This window comes from Heteronotia binoei, chromosome 6, assembly GCF_032191835.1.
Source record: "Heteronotia binoei isolate CCM8104 ecotype False Entrance Well chromosome 6, APGP_CSIRO_Hbin_v1, whole genome shotgun sequence".
Classification (NCBI taxonomy): Eukaryota; Metazoa; Chordata; class Lepidosauria; order Squamata; family Gekkonidae; genus Heteronotia; species Heteronotia binoei.
The window spans coordinates 43,230,116-43,251,734 of NC_083228.1; the positions used below are offsets into that span (position 1 = coordinate 43,230,116).

Sequence of the window (21,619 nt, forward strand, 5' to 3'; positions counted from 1 at the left end):
AATGGGCTGAAATTAAATCAAAAGCATTTCCAGGTAAACATTAGGAAGAATTTCCTGACAGAACGGTTCCTCAGTAGAACAGGCTTTTTCGGGAGGTGGTGGGCTCCCCTTCCTTGGAGGTTTTTAAAGAGACTAGAAGGCCATCTGACAGCAATGCTGATTCTGTGAATGAGGCAGATTATGATAAGGAAGGCAGGAAGGGTTGCATCAGTGCTTCGTTCTTGTAGCCCTTTCTTACCCACCCAGGGAAATGCTGATTGATACTTTGGGGTCAGTCAGAAATTTCTCTTCAGTCCAGATTGGCAAAGGAGCCTGGAGGTTTTGCCATCTTCTGGGCATTCAGCACCAGTCACTGGGGAAGAATGACTGTGTGAGAGGTATTTGTGAATTTCCTGCATTGTGCGGGGATTTGGACTAGATGACCCTGGAGGTCTCTTCCAACTTTATGATTCTATGATCTTAGCTGATTTTTCATATAGATGTCATGATCATGAAGATGTTTGCATGCTGATTTATGTACTTCCAGTTCCATGCTGCAATTTTTTTTGTCTAAGTCTGTCTGTTAACCGTTTTTAAATTTTATTGCTGTAATTAACATTACTACCTCTGTATGATGGCTGCTTAGTGTTTGGATACCATGTCCAATTTCTTTTGGGACTCTACCACCATGGTCTGTCTTTCTGTGTTGATGGACTGGGGAAGGTGTAAGGAATAGCTGTTATAGGTCTCATGGCTTTCAACAATTGTGTTCAGTTTTTACAGGTTTGGTCTTGATCTGTTTTGAGAGAAAAGTGCTGCTTATTAATTGCCTGGTGGCCTTGACCAGTTAGCATAAGACACTCTTGCAGCGGGAAACGCTGATTAACCAATTAGGCCCTGACTGGCCAAGGAGCCAACAAAGGAGGGGCTTGCATGTTTTCATGGCAGAACAAGGACTATTTCACTTGGAATGGATCTTCTTTCTTAAGCCTGCAAGTAAGGGCATTATAGCTTGAAACCACACCAGAGATGCAAGTTAGTAAGCTTTTAATGGCTTCTATCCAGTACCAGTAAGATGGCCTCTAAGCAATACTGGTTGAATTTTGTTTGTTTGTTTGTTTGTTTTTCTTACTGCCATTGCTTGTGCTTAAAGAGTGGTTCCTGCCTAGCATACCTTCTTACAATTTGAATGGTTTAATAACTCTAAAATATTTTTTACCTTCTTGTGTCAAAAGTTACTTGCTAAGTGCATGCACATACCTTCAGAAATGAACCCAGAGGTTGAAAGGTTTCAAACAAGGGCCCCCTGGTTCTTACAGAAGGAAAACCTGAAGGGGAAATGGAACCACACACTAAGGAAAGCCCTGGTGCTTACCAGTCTTCCTGAACCAATTCAGAATGAACCACCAACTGACCGTTTTGAGCATGAATTGTGATTCGCTGTTCATTTCGTACCCATGCTTAGTCCCCCATCATAGAATGGGTGACAAAATGGGAAAAGAGATTCAATACAACTAATGCATAGTCATACATAAGGGAGCAGATATAAACAAATACAACCCAACTTTACTTATATACTAATGGGGTCTGAACTGGCAAACTAGGAAAGAAATCTTTGTGTTCAACAGCTTTGTGTGTAGCAGGTGGTGGGGGAAAAAGGACCGGGTTTGCGAAAGCATACTAATACATCAGATACCCATTAACAATATAAACTGAGAAACAGTTTTTAAAAGTTAGTTATATGTTACCTTGGTGGTGGTGAAAAGTGCTGTTAAGTCGCAGCCGACTTATGGTGACCTCAGAGGGGCTTTAAAGACTAGAGGTATTCAGAAGTGGTTTGCTATTGTCTGCATCGTGATCACTGGCTTCCATGGTGGTCTCCCATCCAAACACGAACCAGGATGACCCTGCTTAGCTTCCAAGATCTGACAAACCTGGGCCATTCAGGTCAAGGAGATGTTCCCTTACCATTGGAAAATAATTGCTTTACCTTACCACTATAATTCAGGCTTATGTATTGCAGACTACTTGCCAGATGAGTGTACAACATGGCTTTCAAGTGAAAATCAATATATTGTTCAATTTAATTAACTCCTCATAAAACTCTTCTTAATAAACTATCCTTACAGGTGTTATAACAGGCAGATGGCATTGGGGGAATTTGGGGAAAGAGATTAGGATGGAATCTGAAGTGAAGCAAAGGAACAGGAAGTTTAAAAAAGGAAGCAAAACATATGATATTTAGCGTGTTCTAATAAATGTTATTTATGTACCTTTAGATTTGAAGACTAGTGCCTTGTTCCCGCAACATGCTGTGGGTTGGCTACTTGTATAGGACTGTGCCTCAAATTGCCCCGGTGCCAGGAACAGACTTTTCCCACAGCAATGAATGCTTTACAACAACAATGCAGCATCCTCAGTGCGCTGTCCCACAAGGACGCATGAAATCCCATTGTGATTTAAAGGAAAGTGTGCTCACAGGCCTAGATGTCTTGTATTCATTGCTCAATTTAGTCAAAGCCTTTTAAAATGTATTTACAAATACAGAACACTATGTGGCAGTCATCTTTAAGAGCTCACATTGCAAGCATCTAACCTGGATAGCCGAGGCTAACCTGATCTTGTTAGATCAAACTGCAACCTAAGCAGGGTTGGTCCTGGATAGTATTTGCGGGGGGGAGACCTCCAAGGAATACCGGGGTTGTGACACATAGGCAGGCAATGGTGAACCGCCTCTGTTCATCTCCTGCCTTGAAAACCCTTGGGGATCGCCATAAGTCAGCTGTGACTTGATGACACTTTCCACCACAAGGAGCTAAGGAGTAAAGTCTCTTCTAAGAAGGACTGCAAGGGTTGTAGCCAGTATCACACTTACATCCCTTCTTTAGTACAGCCCCTGTTTCAGACTGCTTGTTATCCCATGATCCCAACATAGAATTTTAGTGATCAAAGGGGACCTTCTCCTCTCTTTGTTTCCAGAAGAAAATGTGGTTGGATCCACTTCTATGACTCCAGTCTAACATGCTATCCCGCTGACCAAGCATTTGACAACTTTGGTCCAACGCCATCACTGTCTTTTCAGATGGTCTTCAAGTCCATGATGACAATAGTAGAAGAAAAGCTACAGACAAACCAGATATTACTGTGAAGTTTCTACTATGTGCTAAGGAAGCATTTCACTGTCAAGCATTCTGTTTAGTATGAATTTTAAAATTTAAACAGCTAACAAGCTTGCCTATTCAGTCTTTCAAGCAATTGCAAAGGGAAAATAAAACAAAAGCCTCCAGCTGCTTGAACAGTTTTTGCACATGCACATCTGGAAGGAAGTAGAGAAAGGTAGGGGCTGTCGGGAGGAAGGAAAGAGGAAATAGTGTAGGAAGGGAGATAAGGGAAAATTAGGTGGCCTCTGCAAGTCCTTGCTGGTTCCCATTTTGTTGATAATGTATTATTTTAACCATAAGCAGCCTAGAGGTGGAGTCTGGAGAAGGGCATAAAATCCCCCCCCCCCAAAAAAATCCCGTGAATAAATAAGGAGGGAGGGGAGGACAAACTTATCAGAACAGGAGCTTTTAGCACAACATAATTTAACAACCATGTACTTCGACCACAGTGGTTCATGGTAGTACACAGGTACATTCGCCAGTCTTTTCTCTGTCAGCTGACTCTGCAACAAGTTGCTATTGTTTGAAGAAAGGAAGACCTTTTACAGAAAAGACTTTCCACTATGGTGCACCAGTGACAAGCTGTGGGCCACTAGGGTATATGTCAGGAATATAAATGTATCAAATGATTCCATTTGCATTTGAAATTAACAATCTGACCTTTCAAATGGTTGAAGAATGAACATAGTCTGAATAGCTAAATAAGATGTGCAGATATTGCTTGCTTACTCTCAAAGCAGAATACGTATTCTGGGGGAGGGGAAGGATCTTTGCCCACAGGGACAGTAGTATAAGCTACCATGGCTAAAATCACACAAGTATGAACCCTTTATAACAGGGCAACTTAATTCAGTCATTGGAGTAGAACAACAGCAATTACTCATCAAGACCTGCAGACCAAAGTCAGAGCATTGTTAGATCAGGAGGTGATATTAGCAGCATTTATCAAATCCATCTGCGGCAACCACCAGAGAATTCACAGCTGCGGAAGGGAAATGAAGTTTCAGGAAGGGGAGAAAAGGCATCATCAACAAGAGATGATCTTACAAAAAATGACTGTAGAGAATTAAAACAGTTGTGAGACAGGCCAGAGAGTTGTTCTGGCATAGTACACAGATGTTAAGAGGTCCACGGTAAATACATATTTCTGTTATTCAGAATGATAACAAGGAAAATATATTCAGGGATCAGTGTTTCACTGTAAATTTAAATTAACTGATGTCCTCAAACAGGGAACAAAATATGCCCCTTTTCCTTTGATGTCGCAAAGTGTCTCAGTGACTAAGTAAAATGGCCCCTTTTTAGTGTCAATGTACGGAAACATAACTTCCCTGATCCTGATAGTAGGAATCACATAATAGGCCTGTTCAGATGTTACTTCCCTTCCTCCATTTCTGCATCTGATGAGACTGAGAGTGATTTATGTGCCTCCTCATTCTCTTGCTTGGTCCCCTCACCATACAATTAAATTGCATATATGAACAAGGGATCTTTTTAATACTGGATAACATTGTCTCTTTCTCTAATGCACTGAATATCCAGAGTTAGATAACATCTTGCACTCAAAGAACCACAGAAGAATTTCCTGGTTCAAACATTACCTTCTACATGAAATCAGATGGAGGGGGAAGAAGTACAGAAACTTTGACATATCTCTGCAATTCATCACAATAGTACACCAAAGAGTAAATCAAGGCATTCTCCCAAAGACAAGTGTGCTCAATTTTTCTCTGTTGATCTTAGTTATCAGAAAAAGTGAGTAGGCATTCTACTGATGGGCAGTACCACTTGCACGTGTGTGGAACTAATGGGGTCACCATATGTCAGTTTTGACTTGACAGCAAAACAAATAATCACAACTCCCCAAACAAGACAAAAACAAAACACCCACTCCCTAAACTTTTAATAACTGTAATCCTTTGGGCTCTCCTTGTAATCTCACATACAAGATATTTAGGCCCCACTGCCCTTTTTCTTCATCAAAGCCCATCCATTTCCATCTCTCCAACTTCCCACTCTAGACTTCTGTAACTTTACTAAAGACCAATGCCAATGCCTAAAACAGAGATAGCAGATTAGCAGCCCCCCCCCCCCCCCAATCTAGGTATTCATCCATAACTATTTGTTTTATATTTGAGGATATTATACTAAAAATTACCAATTTTTTTTTGCTGTACTCCACAAGTATGGCATGCCAGAATCAAAACAGAGTTACTGTCAAAGAAATACTGGTTGCATGTTTGAGTTTTTTGTTAACTAAATTATGTGAAATGGATTCATTCTCAACAGCTCTAATTTAAGGAGGTGAGCATACCAACTGCCTGAAAGTTTTCCTTTCTAAATGATTAGGCATCTTGATGTGGATCAACCAGAACTTTCCACCCATATCTTAATCAAGCTCTTATATATCATATTCAAGATTTTATCTGGACGGAGGCTGGATGGCTTAGTGGATAAACCTCTGCCTTTTCACCTCTGGGATCAGGGTTCAAGTCAAACCTGATGAAATGCATTTGATCGTCCTAATCTAGTTCTTAGTGGACAGTATTCCCATTATCTTTAAAAGGGTCAGAGCCAAGGCCATTGGGAAGAGTGCATTGTGCTATATCTTGTCTGTTGATTAATACATTTTCAGTGAGCCAGTTCCTTAACCTTCATGTGCACCCATTCACACACACGCTCATCAAAGCGCCATAAAGGTCTTTGTTGGTTAAAAAATTCTATCTTATCTCCTTTTCCATCTTTAATTTGTAGATTTTTTTTACAAAAGCAATTCCTGTTATTTTTAAATCTTAATTTTTTTTAATTAGGTCAATACCAAGCTATTTTAAATTTACCAGGGAACATATGGCATTGATCATATTTTGTACCCTCTTTTATCTTTTTTACTTCAGTATGGAAATATCATAAAATAATTCATACTAATCATAGCAACTAGAGGGTTCCTTTGAACTAGCATATGCTTTATGAACTCTTCATTTGTTACCGATTTTTAATAATATTTAATTGCCATATTATATATTTCCAGGCCTTTGCTTGAGACTAAGTAAATCCACATGGAAGCCTGTATAGATCTGCATGAAGGTTTCTTTTAACTTTAGCCATTCCATTAATCTAAGAGATTCAAGATATTCATATATTAAGCAGCTCACCAAATCAGAATGGAACTAAGTTTTCCCCAGTGATAGTCTCCAGGAAATTTGAACACCTTCATGTGAACTTCAGCTGTTCTTGCTTCCCCACAGCCTTTCCCCCCACTACTCTTCTAATCAGGTCTATGGCAAGTTTTCAGTTAGCTAATTTTATGACATCATAGCAACCTAACCAATGTCAAGGATTGGATTTACATTTTCCTTATCTCTATGTCACCCTGGTACTTTTCTGCATAGATGACATCTCACAGCAGCTCAGCCAATCACTTATGAGTTCACGGATCTATGCATAACCATCAGCTGGTTCATACAGTTACCAATTTGCCAAATTCAGTATGCACAGCATACTGGGCATCTTTACCCTACTTCCCAAACCCTTCATCTCATGTGTGAGCTGGAAGGTTTTGGAAACTGGCCATACATGACTAAAAGACACTTGAAGAAAACATGCAAAAGAAAAACAGTGTCATGAAGATTTCCCCTTTCCTAAAATCTCACTTTCGCCAACCTCTGAAACAATCCCACTGTCTTTGTGATTCTGCCTAGCAACCAAAAAGAACAGGAGGATACGTGGAAAGTTTACAATGTTCAATTAGTTAGTAATTCTAGAGACTCCCAATTATTTGCCTGAAGCACTCTCAAGTGTTAGAATTATGCAAAACGGGTTCTTTGGTTGGCAGCACCCTGAGTTTAATCTAGGGATTGGGGGATAACAGAGAGATTTGGGAACACAGTCCTTCACAGAAAGACCAGTTTGGTTGGAATCATTAAGAGTTTTACCAGTCCAATGTGAATTAATCAATTTGATCTGACGTTCTGCTAGTGCTGATGCTAAATTATTCAACAATGGTTAGAGACGAGCGGCTCAAGATCTACCTTTTTAAGGATAATATATTAATTTCTTATTACAGTGAAATCTATTGACATAAAACACGAGGCATATTTTTTTCTCCTCTACAGTTCTGAGTCTTACATATGAAATGCATGCTTTTATTCTGATATTATTATTTTATTCTGATATTATTATTATTATATTATTATATTCTGGTTTGACATTATAAAGATAATTCCTTTCCCCCGATAGTCAATAAAAACATTTCATTGCTGCTATATATTTAAATACCTGCTGAGCAGGCAGATGTTTCCATACAAATCAATAGCAACTGTAACCCCGCTCATTATACAGTTAATATTTTTTTCTACCTTCTGTTGTTGCACTTACCAGGGAACATTTAATCTGAGTAACTTCATAATAGAAATTAGCTGTAGAGACTACCTTAAATGTTTTCAGATGCTTAAGAAAGATACTGAATGGGTGATTACAGACCGGCACTTTGGGCCGACTCAGAGACACCTCAGAAATCGACCAGAAAAATCCTTCCAGACACAAACATCTGCTGCCTGCCCCCATCCCATACTCACCCCGTCCTCCAGCATCCTCAGAATGGCTCAAAAGCTACCACTTTCAAAGTGGTAGCAAATTTTTGAGTCACACGCCAGTCACCTCCTTGGCATCTGGAAGAAGGGCACAAGTGAGGCACCTTGGCAGTGTGAAACCGCCAAGCTACCCCAAGCTACATCTGGCATTTTTTTTTAACAAAAAGACTGTTCAGAGCACATGTATGCGTATGTGCACGCATGTTCATGACCACTAAAAATGTGTAGGGAAAAAACCCAAAGAGAGCAAAGGGAATGGTGTGCGACAGTTATCTGATTGCCTGTGTCACCCCGTGGATGGAATGGGGATGGCTTGCAGGGGAGCGGGTGGAGGGTTTGGGATGGTTTCTTTTTGAGCTGGCCCAATTTGGAATGCCTCCAGTCCACCCCACAATGTTTATCTGTTATCAGCCAATGTGTTACTTTCAAGCACAAGTCCAAAAATCATGGTTATCTATATCTGTTATCTCTAGTCTTCTGTTGGTGGGATAACAGTAGCATTTTCTCTGTTCACATCAATGGAGAAGGCAATTCTGTAAATGCAAAGAGATATATGCCTAACACTGTCCTTTCCACTGGAGAGGAAGCCTATACACAGAGGTGCTCTTTATGTGAGTAAAAACAAACATTAAGCTCCAGTTTGGTGTAATGGTTAAGTGTGCGGACTCTTATCTGGGAGAATTGGGTTTGATTCCCCACTCCTCCACTTGCACCTGCTGGAATGGCCTTGGGTCAGCCATAGCTATCGCAGGACTTCTCCTTGAAAGGGCAGCTGCTGAAAGAGCCCTCTCAGCCCCACCCACCTTACAGAGTGTCTGTTGTGGGGGAAGAAGATATAGGACGGGGTGGCCAACAGTAGCTCTCCAGATGTTTTTTGCCTACAACTCCCATCAGCCCCAGCCAACATGGCCAATGACTGGGACTGATGGGAGTTGTAAGCAAAAACATCTGGAGAGCTACTGTTGGCCACCCCTGATATAGGAGATTGTAAGCCGCTCTGAGTCTCTGATTCAGGGAGAAGGGCAGGGTATAAATCTGCAATTCTTCTTCTTCCATACAGGCATGTTCCTTAGACTAAGAAAGGCAAGTCAAAGAGACCAGCAGCTGACATTGATCTAGATTCAAAGCATAACTTTTCTGATTCCCTAATGCAGTAGTACTTAATCCACCAATTGTACACAGCCACACTGGCAATTACCATCAACCAGAAGAGCCTGATGACTACTGCACATCTTGTGCATTCTACCACACCACAATTGAACCCTAGCCAACCATTATATATGTGGAGCAAGGGGAAGGTCTTACAAGTCAGGCTGAGGGTACAAAATTGTGTGCAAGCTTTCAGGTTCTTCAGAACTCTTGATTAGGTAGGATGTTAAAAATGTTTTCTCCTATGGTAGAAGTCAGAAGGGCTCTGAGATGAGATCACCGAGGCTGCAGGGGAGGGTGGGGAGTTGTTGGAGAGGACTTGCTTTTAACTTCCATTTTTAACATGAAGGCTGCAGCTAAGAGATGCTCACCACTGGTAGAAAGCCAGTTTGGTGTAGTGGTTAAGTGTGCGGACTCTTGTCTGGGAGAACCAGGTTTGATTCCCTGCTCCTTCAAATGCAGCTGCTGGAATGGCCTTGGGTCAGCCATAGTTCTTGCAGAGTTGTCCTTGAACGGGCAGCTTTTGTGAGAGCTTTCTCAGCCCTACCTACCTCACAAGGTGTCTGTTGTGGAAGAGGAAGATAAAGGAAATTGTAAACTGCTCCAAGACTCTGAGTGAAAGGTGGAGTATAAATCCAGTATCATCATCTTCTTCTTCATTTACCTGTCCTCCAGTGACAGCTGTTTCAATATGGGAACCAAGTCCCACCAAGCAATGGCCTTACTCACTTTTCTGAAACAATGTGATAGGTTACATATTAGGGAGCAGGGCTCAGAAGAGCCACAGTTGGCATGTCAAAGGCCACATGTGACTCCTAAGTCACTGAGTATTATTGCTCTAATAGATTTCCTTGTGCTCTACTTGTGTATGTGTGAGGACTTGAAGTGACTGAGGATAGATGTAGAGTTGCTTGGACTAGGGATGTGCATTTGTTTTATCCACATCTAAAAAATACCTCTACCCGCCGCCCCCAACAAAAACCTTAACAGTATTTTCAAGATATTTTAAAGCCTAATGCAAATCAAACATTTGTATTCGGCTACAGATACAGGTTACCCCGAAAAAAGTTGATTTTTCAGCTTTTATTCAGGTGCATCCAGCTACTGTTTACGGAGAAGCCTTCTCCTCCAAGTCCTGTTGCTGTGCCCATGTTTGGAGAAGGCAATACTACTTCTCCCAGCCCTGCTGCTGCAATGTGACTTCGCTAGTCAGTTCACTTGCTGAGTCATGCCATTGTGGGCCATGCTTAGAGAAGGCAGTAGGCATTTAAGGTGGTCTCTTTAAATGCCTCTCCTCCAAGCCCTGTTGCCACTGCAGCGGCAGGTATGTAAACCAAATAAAGAAACATAGCAGAGAGTGACAGTAGAAAGGCCCAAAGGGTTCTGTGCTAATCAGCCTCAACAACTGCAGCAGCAAGGGCATGACTCAGCTAGTGAGGCCAGAAATTGTGCACTCACTGCCACACTTGGAGAAGGCAGTAGGCATCTAAAGAGACTGTGGACTCTTAAAATCCCTGCTCTTCCAAGCCCTGATGCTGCAGTGGTGATGGTGCGCCTTGGCTAGTGAACTCAGAGGGTTGTACAGCTTGGAAAAGGCATTTAAAGAAACCTTACTCCATCCACTGAAAACAATGGAGGATGGGGCACAGTCTTCGGTGGCCCCTGGTCCAATCTTTTTCAAAAACAGCCCCCCCCCCGCAACTCCCAGATTGATTCTCCATTACCCTATGGGACCCAAAGCTACCCATAGGATATAATAGAGCCAAAAAAATCAGGTTTTCTGAAAAAATCCTGAATTCCAGTGCCGTACTGATGTTGGGATTTGGGAATATTATAAAATACCCATTTTTTTGGTTCAATGTAACTTAACCTGAAAAATACAGATTTTTTTTGTGCACACTCCTAGCCTGGATCCTTCCATGGTAACAGACTGCATGTTCATTATTCAGTGATGGCACAGCAGGAGACATCTTGCAGGTGTGAAACTGCCACCATGGATAGAAATGGAGACAAAACTTCTCAGTCTCCCCACATATCCTCAGATAGAATGATTCTGGAAAAAAGTTTCGATTATTCTGACTCCCAGCAATGAGTAATCAAGAATTATTGAGTGCTTGAACTTATATGTATACAAGAATCATCCTCTTTGGACAATCTCTATCAGGATGAGGGGGAACTAGTTTATATTGCATAACATCTTTTAGGGGCTGCAAACCTTCAATCCTGGCTCCTATTTTTTTTGGGAGGGGGGGGGAGGGCGTGAATTAAAATCAGTTTCACTTGGCTTCTCTCAGGGTTCAGCCTATAAATGCTTCTTATTAGGAACTCTCAGAACACAACATTCTGCATTCAATATACAAAGCTGGATTTAAGATTAAGGAGGAGCAGCTTTAAGCTTTTGCTTCTCAATAGTATTTTAAAAGAGTGCTTTTAAAATACTGGATAGCTCAGGCAAGACCGATCACGTCAGATCTCAGAAGCTAAGTAGGGTCGACTCTGGAAAGTACTTGTATGGGAGACCTCCTTGGAATGCCAGAGCTGGTATTTATTCAGCTACCTCCCTGAATATCCTCCAGGGCCCCAGGTGATGCTATAAATTCCAGGTGCAGACATGTCAGGGCTTTTTTTGTAGAAAAAGCCCAACAGGAACTCATTTGCATATTAGCCCACACCCCTGACATCACCATTGTTTCACACAGGGCTTTTTTGGAAAAAGGCCAGCAGGAACTCATTTGCATATTAAGCCACACCCCCTGACACCAAGTCAGCTGGAACTGTTTTCCTGTGCTTTCCTACAAAAAAAAGCCCTGCACACACTCATACATGCACATGAGCGCACACATGCACACATGCACATACAAAATTACCCCCTAATTTTTTTACAAATTAGAAATTCAGAAAGCATAAATATCAGGGCAAGTTTGCTGTGGTTAACCTTTTGTGCAAAAAAAGATGTAAACAGTGATATTGTGTAGTTCCAATATATGTTAATAGTTAACAATATTAGAGAAGAAGAGAAAAAGAAGAGAAGAAGAGAAGATCAAAGGAATCTCAGAGAGGCTGACAAATCTCCTTTCCCTTCCCCTCCCCAAAACAGACACCCTGTGAGGTAGGTGGGGCTGAGAGAGCTCTCCCAGAACTGCTCTTGAGCAGAACAGCCTTGAGAGAACTTGTGGCTGACTCAAGGCCATATCAGCGGGTGTATGTGGAGAAGTGGGGAATCAATCCCGGTTCTCCCAGATAAGAGTCCACACACTTAGCCACTACACCAAACTGGCTCTTATTAAACCCCAAGTGTAATATTTATCTCTGGTCTTCCTAGGGAATCTAGATTAACTACAACTCTACTAACACACCTTTCTAACAGTCCTAAATGCATATACTTGTTAACAACTTCAATATAAATGTGTTTTAGACTAGAGTTCTTGGTTGTATTGGAATGAAGCTTTGGGGGGAAAAACACTGAATACCATTGGTCTTTAAACTGAGTACAATAGGCATTACTCTGCTTTTAAACTGAGTACAATAGGCATTACTCTGCAATTTTTAATAAATAAATAAATAGGGAGAGCAGTTGTTAAGAAAATGCAACCCTGAACAGAAATTGTACAGTATTTCTATTAAACTAATCTTTTGCATATGTTTTCAATTTTTCACAAGTGTGCAAACCATTCCTACATATTTCTTGGGCATTTTTCTTCTAGATTGTGATATAAAAAAGAGAAGATAACAGTGTGTGGACAATGATAAAGTAGCCTGTTGATAATAAATATTTGTCAGGTGTTGTCACATCTGCACAAATTCCATGGTTGCTGAAGAAACACCAAACTGATAAAAAAGGAGGCTCCGAAAAAAAAAATCAATGGATCTTGAGCTAAAGCAGTTGCTAAACACATAAGAAAACATCTCTATCCAACAGCCATATTGCTGTGAAAATTCCCAAGCCTTGCATCGGTATAGCTAAGGAAAATTTAATCTTCCCAAATACTCATCAGGGCACTCCATCCTGCAGACCTGACAGCACCACTTATAATTAATTATACAATTTCGATGGGAATATCGACTAAACAAAGCTATAAATCATAGAAAAAGTCAATAGGCATGGACACATTCAATCATGTCCCGACCAATGATTACTACTCTTAAAATACAATAATTATTTTCAGGAGCCAGCTTGAATTAAATTTCTGTCAGGCTGGTACAAGGCTGGTGGGTGATGAAGGATGCGATGGATTTTTTGGGTTGAATTTGGCCCAGGGACATTTATCCTTTTAGATAGGTAGTTTGTTTTTAGTGATCATGGTGCTGCGTGTTTAACTAGACCATGAAGATTAGATTATCTCCAATGGCTCATTATATCGTTTATCTTTTTCTTCCCTTCTTGATCTGGAAGATTTCCTGCTTCCCAGTCCGTGAATGAAATGGCAACAGATTTTGAAATATAATGTTCTAAAGTGGCCTGTCTGTATGTGTCTTTGCAAGCAAACACGTGAAGAAGCATGCATGGGGAATTAACCCAACTGATGCTTGAAATGCTGCTGGCATGCCAAGAGTTGCCATAAACACGAATGATTACCTTCTGCCTTAAAAAAATGTACTGAAATGCTGCACAAATACAATTATAATCTTTCAAGAAGCTTAAAAAAACCCTAGAAATATACCAAATGCTACATCAGAAAAGGGTGATATTTTTCTTGTTTATGTATGGATACTTGTACTTCTAATGAGACAGTGCTGTGTTAAAAACTGAGCTAAAGTACAGCATTTACGTAATGTTTATGAATCCCCACCCTCTCTGTGCAGAGGGAATATCTGTAAACATGTGGATAGCCAACAGTATTTCCTTTTTATTTTCTCATATGTTTAGCAGAGATTATAAACTCTAGATTCACAAGTTCCTATGTATTCACCCTGCACTAGGACTGTGTGCTTACGTATGTTCTCAAATATAATGGGAAGGATTGTGTCCTAATATGTCAACTCCAGTCCAGATAAGCAGTATGGTTCTACTGTTTGAAGACATTAATAGCAGGACCTTATATAGTAAAACCTCAGTTGCCAGAATGGTGCTTCAATTCTGTGCTTGTCTTTCATTCTATGATTATTGTGCTACATAAAAAGATCTCTGTGTGCCAAAGTACTATATGACCTTGAAAGGATAAGATGAACATCTTGCTGAAGGAATAGGAGTCCTTCCATATTGGATGGAGGAGACTCCAAGTTGCCCTGTATTGAGATTTTGTCCTTTATCCATGAATGGCTCTATAACTATGGTTTATAAGTGGTGAGGAATGGAATATGTTGAGCCCCGTGATAATGATCTGGATCCAACAAACTATCAGCTGAACAAACATGGATTTTCATTCCCCTCAGCAGCCCTCTTTGACTGCTGGGACCGCCTAGAGTAACAGAACCAGGGTAGAAAAAAGACATGCAGATCAGGGCACAGAGGAGAAGGGGCAAAATATCTGCTGCACCCCTTTTCTGCAAGAGTAGCTTCACTGATGTAAAAGGAGTGATTTCTATCCCCTTTCCCTGCTTCACTGCAATCCCCTGACCTGCATGGCATGACTTCAGGAACCAATTTCATGTAAGTTGAAAAGGATAACTGGGAGGAAAGGTAAGTCTGCATCCACCAGGGCCTTCCACTGATGGTTGGTCTTAGATTCAAGCCAAAAACCAGCCTATTATGCCAACAAAAAGCCTATTATGCAACAAACCTCCCCCATGTACTTTTTTCACCCTTTCCTTCACATGTACTGTCACTTTTGAAGAAGGTATGTGCATCTTTTTCACTGCAAATTGTATGGCTCTCTGGAGAGCTCTGGACAGTCATAGCATTATGATAAAGAGATGTGGGATCCCTTGATTAACACTCAGGGAGACCCTGCTCTCAGGGAAAACATTCTTTTTTTAAAAAAAAAAAAAGAAACAATAAACCTTCTCGGAATGCAGACTTGAAAGAGATGACTTCCCTTTATGGAGACAAATAGGCAGGATACAGAAAAATCATTTCTCCACCTGCCAGTAAGGGACAAAATAGATGGCTATTTGGATATCCAAAGTTAGGCCATAAAGGTTTGGGATGTGCACCTTAATTTGATTGGAGAAAAGGTGCATTTAGGATCCACTCCCAGTTTCGTGATGGAATAAAGCAAAACCTTTCTGTGGAAACCCTATCTTGTGTAGCTGCATCAAAATGCAATTGAGTTCATCATATGTGCATGCAAAATAATCTTTAACCATGATGTATCCTCAATGCTGTGGAAAAACAAAGCGTTGTTCCCTTATTGTTGAACAACTGGAGATGAAGAAGAAACACAAACATTCTACAGCATGATCATTTTCACACTTTATGAAGTCACTAAAACAGACAAGGAGAATTTCATTCCTAAGTGATAACAGGTGTCCCTGTCTTCATATTGATAAAAAATGGCAATAAATACATGCTTCTACCAATACCTGATTTTCTAAGGAATTAGTTTGTGCAGTACATCTCTTTATTAGTCAGATTTACTGCTCTAAACATCAATACTATTGAGGCTTGTGGCTTACAATGGAGCACTGCTAATTTATATTAGATGAAGGTGGGGGCCAAGAGCATTACAAGACCAATCGGTAAGCATGGAAATGCTTTTTGTGTTTTTCCAAGATACCATTGAGAATAGGTTTGCCTGTTATTTCTGATAATAATTATTTTTCATTGTGGAATGAGGCTATGATTCTACTAAACTAACAATGCAATCCTAAACAGAGTTATAGCCTTCTAAGCCCATTGACTTACAATTGCACTGTAAGGCTTTATGCCATAATGCAAAACAAACAAACAAAAAAGAAAAAAAACATCCACCTTGTATAATTCAATTAAATCGGGAAAAGTGTGAAAAATAACTTCAGGATCTGTCAAAATTTTGCAGAAAACATGTATTCCACCTGAAGTTTCATGCAATGAAGAGCTGATCTAACAATTGCTGCGGTAAATTTGTTTGTCAAACATTTAGCCATAGTGATTCTACCACCACCCCTGTATTCTTTTTATTCTGCCCTTTAAACAGTTTCATATGAATACTGAACTTCCATGGCAAGAATTTGTGAGATTCAGTGATCCCATGCTTATGTAAATTAGAATGCAACAAGGTGGGAGACCCACAAGAAATTTGCAGTGAGGGGGCATTTCCTCAATCCTCTCCTCCCACTTCCCAGCAGTCTTCAGTTTCTCTTCCCTTCCCTCGGCCCAGCCCAGTCTGGCCTATGTGGCCCCCCAGCAACTGCTTCCCACTGAGTACCTGGAGAAGCAAGCCCAGGCCTAGGCTGAGCAGCAGCAGCCATGAGGGCCAAATCTCACATGGTGGGAAGAGCCAGAGGAGTGGCAGGTGGAGAGGCAGTGGTGGGGAGGTGTGGAAAAGCACTGCTTCTTTGGCTCAGGATCTGGGTGAAGTGAGGGGGCACGGCTTGGGAGGCTTCTCAACTCACCAAGTGACTGGAAGAGCAGGCCCTTCAGTGGCAGTAGTGAGGGCCCCATCCAAGCCTGTGGTGGGGAGAGCCACTTAGCCTCAAGCTGCTGGGCAAGGTGAGAGGGGTGCCACTGCTGTAGCTTAGGGAACTATGTGGCTCGGCTGAAGCACCTCCTTCCCTCACTGGTGCTGGCTCCACTGAGGGAGAAGAGGGAGGCCTTATCCCCCATCAGGTCACATCAAGGGAAGGAAGGCCAGCATGGGGAGCCATGGCCTCATTGTTCCCAGCCTTGCCAACGGTTAGGTAAGTTGCATTGTCTGCGCATACAAAGACAACACTTTTCACTCTGGAGGGGGGAATTTAAACTCCCAATGTATTTTTTAGAGGTTTCAGATTTTTCTGCAAACCTGGGGAGTCCCCAAAGTGTTCAGGAGAATCTCTCATCCCTCCGTATGCCCCCGACGTGCAGAAAGAAGTATTTGCACAGAGGGAATTAGATATATAGACATTTTTACCCACTTGTTGCATTATGATCTTTTTCCCTTCAAATCAACAGATGCAAAATAGTAAAAAAAAAAGATAATTGTGAACTTAAATCCAAATGGGGTTTAAATCTCAGCTAATCTTGGGCAGAATGTAACCAGCCTTTTAGTGCAAGGAAAATACTGTTGATCCCATAAGAACAGGTAGAAAAGATGTGAACCACATATTGTTTTCAAACTAAGATGCTAAAGCTTAAAAAAATGCAACTGTTAGGAATTGACAATATTTTATTTCAGGTAGAAAATGTATCAGTGTTTCCCACATCACCTATATTATACTGAAGACCCCAAAATTACATCTATAAAATGAAGTGTGTTGCATTAAGTTTTAAAAATACATATAAAATAGATGTACTCATGTTTTGAATGTCAAATCTCAGAAGGCTGATATAGCATAATGTAGGGGAAATATGAGAGTGCAACTCAAAAAGGCACTCTGAGCAGAAATGACAGTATGTTTTGAAGCTGTCAGATTAGTTGGGAGTGCCTAATCATTTGGATGGACATTTCATCAACTTCCTCACGTTGTACAGAAAAATCATTCTTCAAGAGAAAAAGAAACTAATGTGTAGCAGAAATCCAAGGTCTCAAAGTCATTTCTCAATTTACCTCATGAACTTTTTCTCAAGTCTGAAGGATAAGTATGTATAAAGTTTGGTACCTGGCCCTTTAAAATACTCAGTTGTACCCTGAACAGGATCAGACATTTTAAAAACCAAGAATGGAATTGTACATGTGGCCAAATACTACAAGAGGTAGGTCAGTTTTGTATTTATGTAGTTTATAATGGGGTATAAAGGTAAGCATCAACCCTGAATGCCCATCATACACTGAGGGAAGATTGACATATTTATAAAGTTTGTATGGCAGACATGTAGCCACCTTGAGGACTCCGGATCAGACATATCCACCTGTAATTCCATGCTGGAAACTTTATTCCCATGTGCACATGGGTCCAATTCAGATCAGCATCATGGTATGCGTGAAAAAGAAGCCTAAGTCTTTCCCCTATGCTAATTTCCTGAGCTGAAAGAAATCTGGGGAGCTACAACGTGCCCTGGTGGGGAAATATAGCCATCAGTTTATGGAAGTTTTATGTAGCCATCAGTTTAAGAAGTTCTCCCAATGGGCAAATGAGGCTCCCTGGTACCATTTCATATTGAGAAAATGGTACAGGAGGAAGACTTAAACCCAGGGCTGTAGCCAGGATTTCATGTTTGGTGGGGCCCACAGCAGCAATTTTTGTTTGGAGGAGCCAGAGGAGCACCCAGTCTGACCCTAAACACTTTCTCTGCTTCTCAAGTAAAGAAACAGCCCCCCCTCCCATCTAACTCAGTAAACCTTCCAGGGGGATTCAGCTGCAAGTAGGCTTCTCCCCCCACCCCCAATGCCAATCTGAAGTCCCTACAGTAGAAATGCTGGACTTGTTCAGAGAGGTGGCAAGTGGCGATGAGCAAACGGGGCAGATTGGAGGGGCCATACAGATGGAACGGGGGGGTTGAATGGAGTGGCCTGACACCCCTCCCCAGGCCCCACTGTAGCTATGGGCCTGCTTATACCCCTTATCTTCACACTCAGTGGACTCCTTCTGAACAGGGCCAACACATGGCTTGGAATTAAATCCCCAGTAGAAAACTCCCAAAACATGTCTGTTGATCTGAAAGTCCATACAGGAGACACATGGATTTGTACTATGTGAATTGGCCACAAGTCATAAATCCTGAATTAACTTGAAGAGACAGAGAAGAGACAGACTTCAGGAGGAAGTGGTTTTGTTCTTGGTTGATCTTTGCTGCTTTGAGCATTTTTTAAATGTGAGGTTTTCACTTGTTTAACAACAATAACAGGCTTGCATGTTCATGGCTGGAAGGCATTTTAGAAACTTGACATTTATAAACAAGTAAAATAAAGGCATAGGTTTGCCATGATGAGAACAGTTAGCAGGCCAGCTCTTTCCAATCACACTGTTGCAACACCCCAGATTTTGAAGTCCCTGAAATTACATCTATAAAATGAAACGTTACATGCAAAAAACTTACCGCAGTGCCATTATTATCTCTAAAAACATCTTGATTAAAATAGTCAAAGAGCTTCTTTTCTAGCTGTAACATAACCTGGAAAAATGAAGCAGACTTTAAAAACAGCAAGCAAACAAACAAACAAACAAAAGGAAACAAACATTCTCTCGATTCTACACAAATTTCACACTGTCATTACAAGTTAATCCTTGCAACTTGCATTTCTAGATTTCTTTGGTTTTTTAAAAAATAGGGATCCTTTTGATTTTATGAGCTATGTCAATGCCATTTTTGTATGCTAAGGGCTCTGTCTTACATTACTCTTCCTCTAAATGTGAGTTTACTTATGTGTAGGCAAAAGTATATGAGCAGGAATGTCAGGTAAATCTGTCCCTACCCCCCCATTAAACTTACCTACAGATGTTTAGTCAGACGGTAGATGGTTTGCAACAAGTAATAAGAGATGACATTGCAATGGCAAGTAAACAGGAAGAATACAAACATTTCTATACAATTTGTGGGGAAGGTGAACACTGACTTCATTTCCACAGCATCTATTTTCAGTAGGAAGCCCTCAGGCCTATTCCTAGGCGAGGCTACAGCTCTTCTTCCTAACATCTCATTTTCTACATGGAGAAGCACCCACCTGCAGCCTAAAGTAGAACAATCTAACCACAGGTAGAACAATCTAACAATCTTACCAACTCAGAGAGTGCATATAGGCCTTAGGAGTAACATCCATTCCAGGGGGGACCCAGATGGACAGAATGGCACCACTTGGGTACTCTTTGACTAAAGTGTGTGAGCACTAATTTCTCTGCTCCTATTCTGAGCACATATGAAAGATGTCTGAGGACTATGTTTTTACCCATGTTGACTTCTAGCCCAAAATCCTGTGCTGAGCTACCAGATCTTTCTTTTCAGCCTCCTCCTCCCACCCTCAAACTACTTTGCAATCATGTACTTTCCATGTACTCTTTTCTCCTGGTCTTTGCATTCTTACTATATATTTAGTTCAAAAATAATGTTAGATGCAACTTGCAGCCAGAGTTAATTACTGAGAGATGATATTAATTTAATGGAAAGTGATAATGGATATGTAATTTCTTGCAGTTCACACAGTTCTTATTGCAACTAAACTGCACAAATAATAGTCACAAAATAACTCCACAATTACTAAAGAAACCCATTCTTTGGATATCTTGATGTGTGGAAGGTGGTACTTCTACCAGAGACCAAATCCTGGGGGTGAAGCCCTCAAGATTTAACCATGCTATGTATGTGTGCACACTTTAGTGTGTGTGTGCATGTTTTAATCTGTGCACTAATTTTATCTGTTAAGAGACTTCTATGCTTAGCCACCTGGAGTCCAAAGAAATAAGACTGCATATACCGTAAATATTTTGAATAAATTTGTCAGTGGCCACTCCCTTGGCTTCACCTTTCAAAGAGTAGGCAGGGTGGGAAGGATCAACGTCTGAAGATCCATGTTGGTGAAGGATATATACCTCACGTTCCTCTATCCATTATAGGCAGACCTCCTTTATCATGAGGTTAATCTGGAGCCCCCTCTTCTGTTATTTGCACACAGCAGATAAATCTGAAAAGCACAAGCTGCATGTGCTTTTATCTCATGTGCAATTATCTCTAGTGGATAATTGCCCTGTGAGGTTTTATGCTGTAGTGTCCAGGTTCATCAATTCCTGGGACTCAGCAGGCTTCCAGATCTAATATGACTTCTGCATGCCTGGGGCAACTTCACATGCTCAGAGTGAACTGCAAAGACTTCCAAAGGTGTGACTGCTGTGAATTCATCAAATTATCAGTATTCCAGATTGAGAATCTAGTTATCTGGAGAGGGGAAGGACCCCTTAGCATTATTCAACTAACCTTTAGCATTATTCCACTGAAATGAACTGGTTTTTGTTCCTTGGAATCTAAAAGGCTGAAACATCTCCATTTACGGTAAAGTTCATGACACAGGTTGCAGCTGGTTACATACCTTTCGGTCATTATCAGATTCACGGAATATTAGCTTGACTACTTCGTTAGTATCAGCGGCCCGGACAGTCTGCATTGTAGCCTTCGCACAAAGTGTCTGATATAAAAAAAAGAAGCATACACACAGAGGGAATTATTCCTTTAGCCTTGGACAAATCAGATTGCAGTCAGAACATACTTATGGGTAGTATAAAATCACTTGTTACTGCAACTTCAATTTAGCCCCCCTCCCCATTTCTTTAATATTAACTTAAGAGGTTTAATTTGGGGTGGGATGGGGATGTTTTCCAGTTATACAAGTGATTTCCCCTCATTGTTTTGCTTTGATCCTGGAAGCTGTAATAGGATGGTAGGACTTCAGGAACAAGCACTGGTGGGAATGTTGTGCTTCCTCCATGAAGAAGCATTCATAGCTTCAAAATAGGTACATCTTGTGCATCTCCCTGGAAGGAAACACATGAATTCCTTCCTGATTCAGGTGTTGAACTGGAACTGCAGAGAGAAGTCCCATGCATCTCCTTCTCCAAACTACTGCCTAACCTCCGAAGATGTTCTCAGATTTCACCTTGCTTTGTGTTTTGGATTTTCACACTGGAGTTACTTGAAGATTTCTTAATCTGACCTCCTTGTGACAAGTGTGAACAATATTTGGCCTGATACCCAAATGCATCATGTTTTCCCCTCTAGGCTCTTAAGATACAGAGAATATCTGGGGAGTTATCCTT

At 41.0% G+C, this 21,619-nt stretch overlaps 1 protein-coding gene across 2 annotated transcripts in view; it reads right to left on the minus strand.

Moving 5' to 3' along the window:
* Window positions 1-21,619, minus strand: part of INPP5A (inositol polyphosphate-5-phosphatase A) — a 352,919-nt gene that overhangs the window by 41,286 nt on the left and 290,014 nt on the right. For both annotated transcript variants that reach the window (XM_060241377.1, XM_060241378.1), the window contains exons 10-11: window positions 20,896-20,991; window positions 18,915-18,989 (exon numbers count right to left, since the gene is read on the minus strand). In XM_060241377.1, coding sequence (XP_060097360.1) covers window positions 18,915-18,989; window positions 20,896-20,991 — 171 coding nt within the window. The remainder of the gene's footprint in view (window positions 1-18,914; window positions 18,990-20,895; window positions 20,992-21,619) is intronic.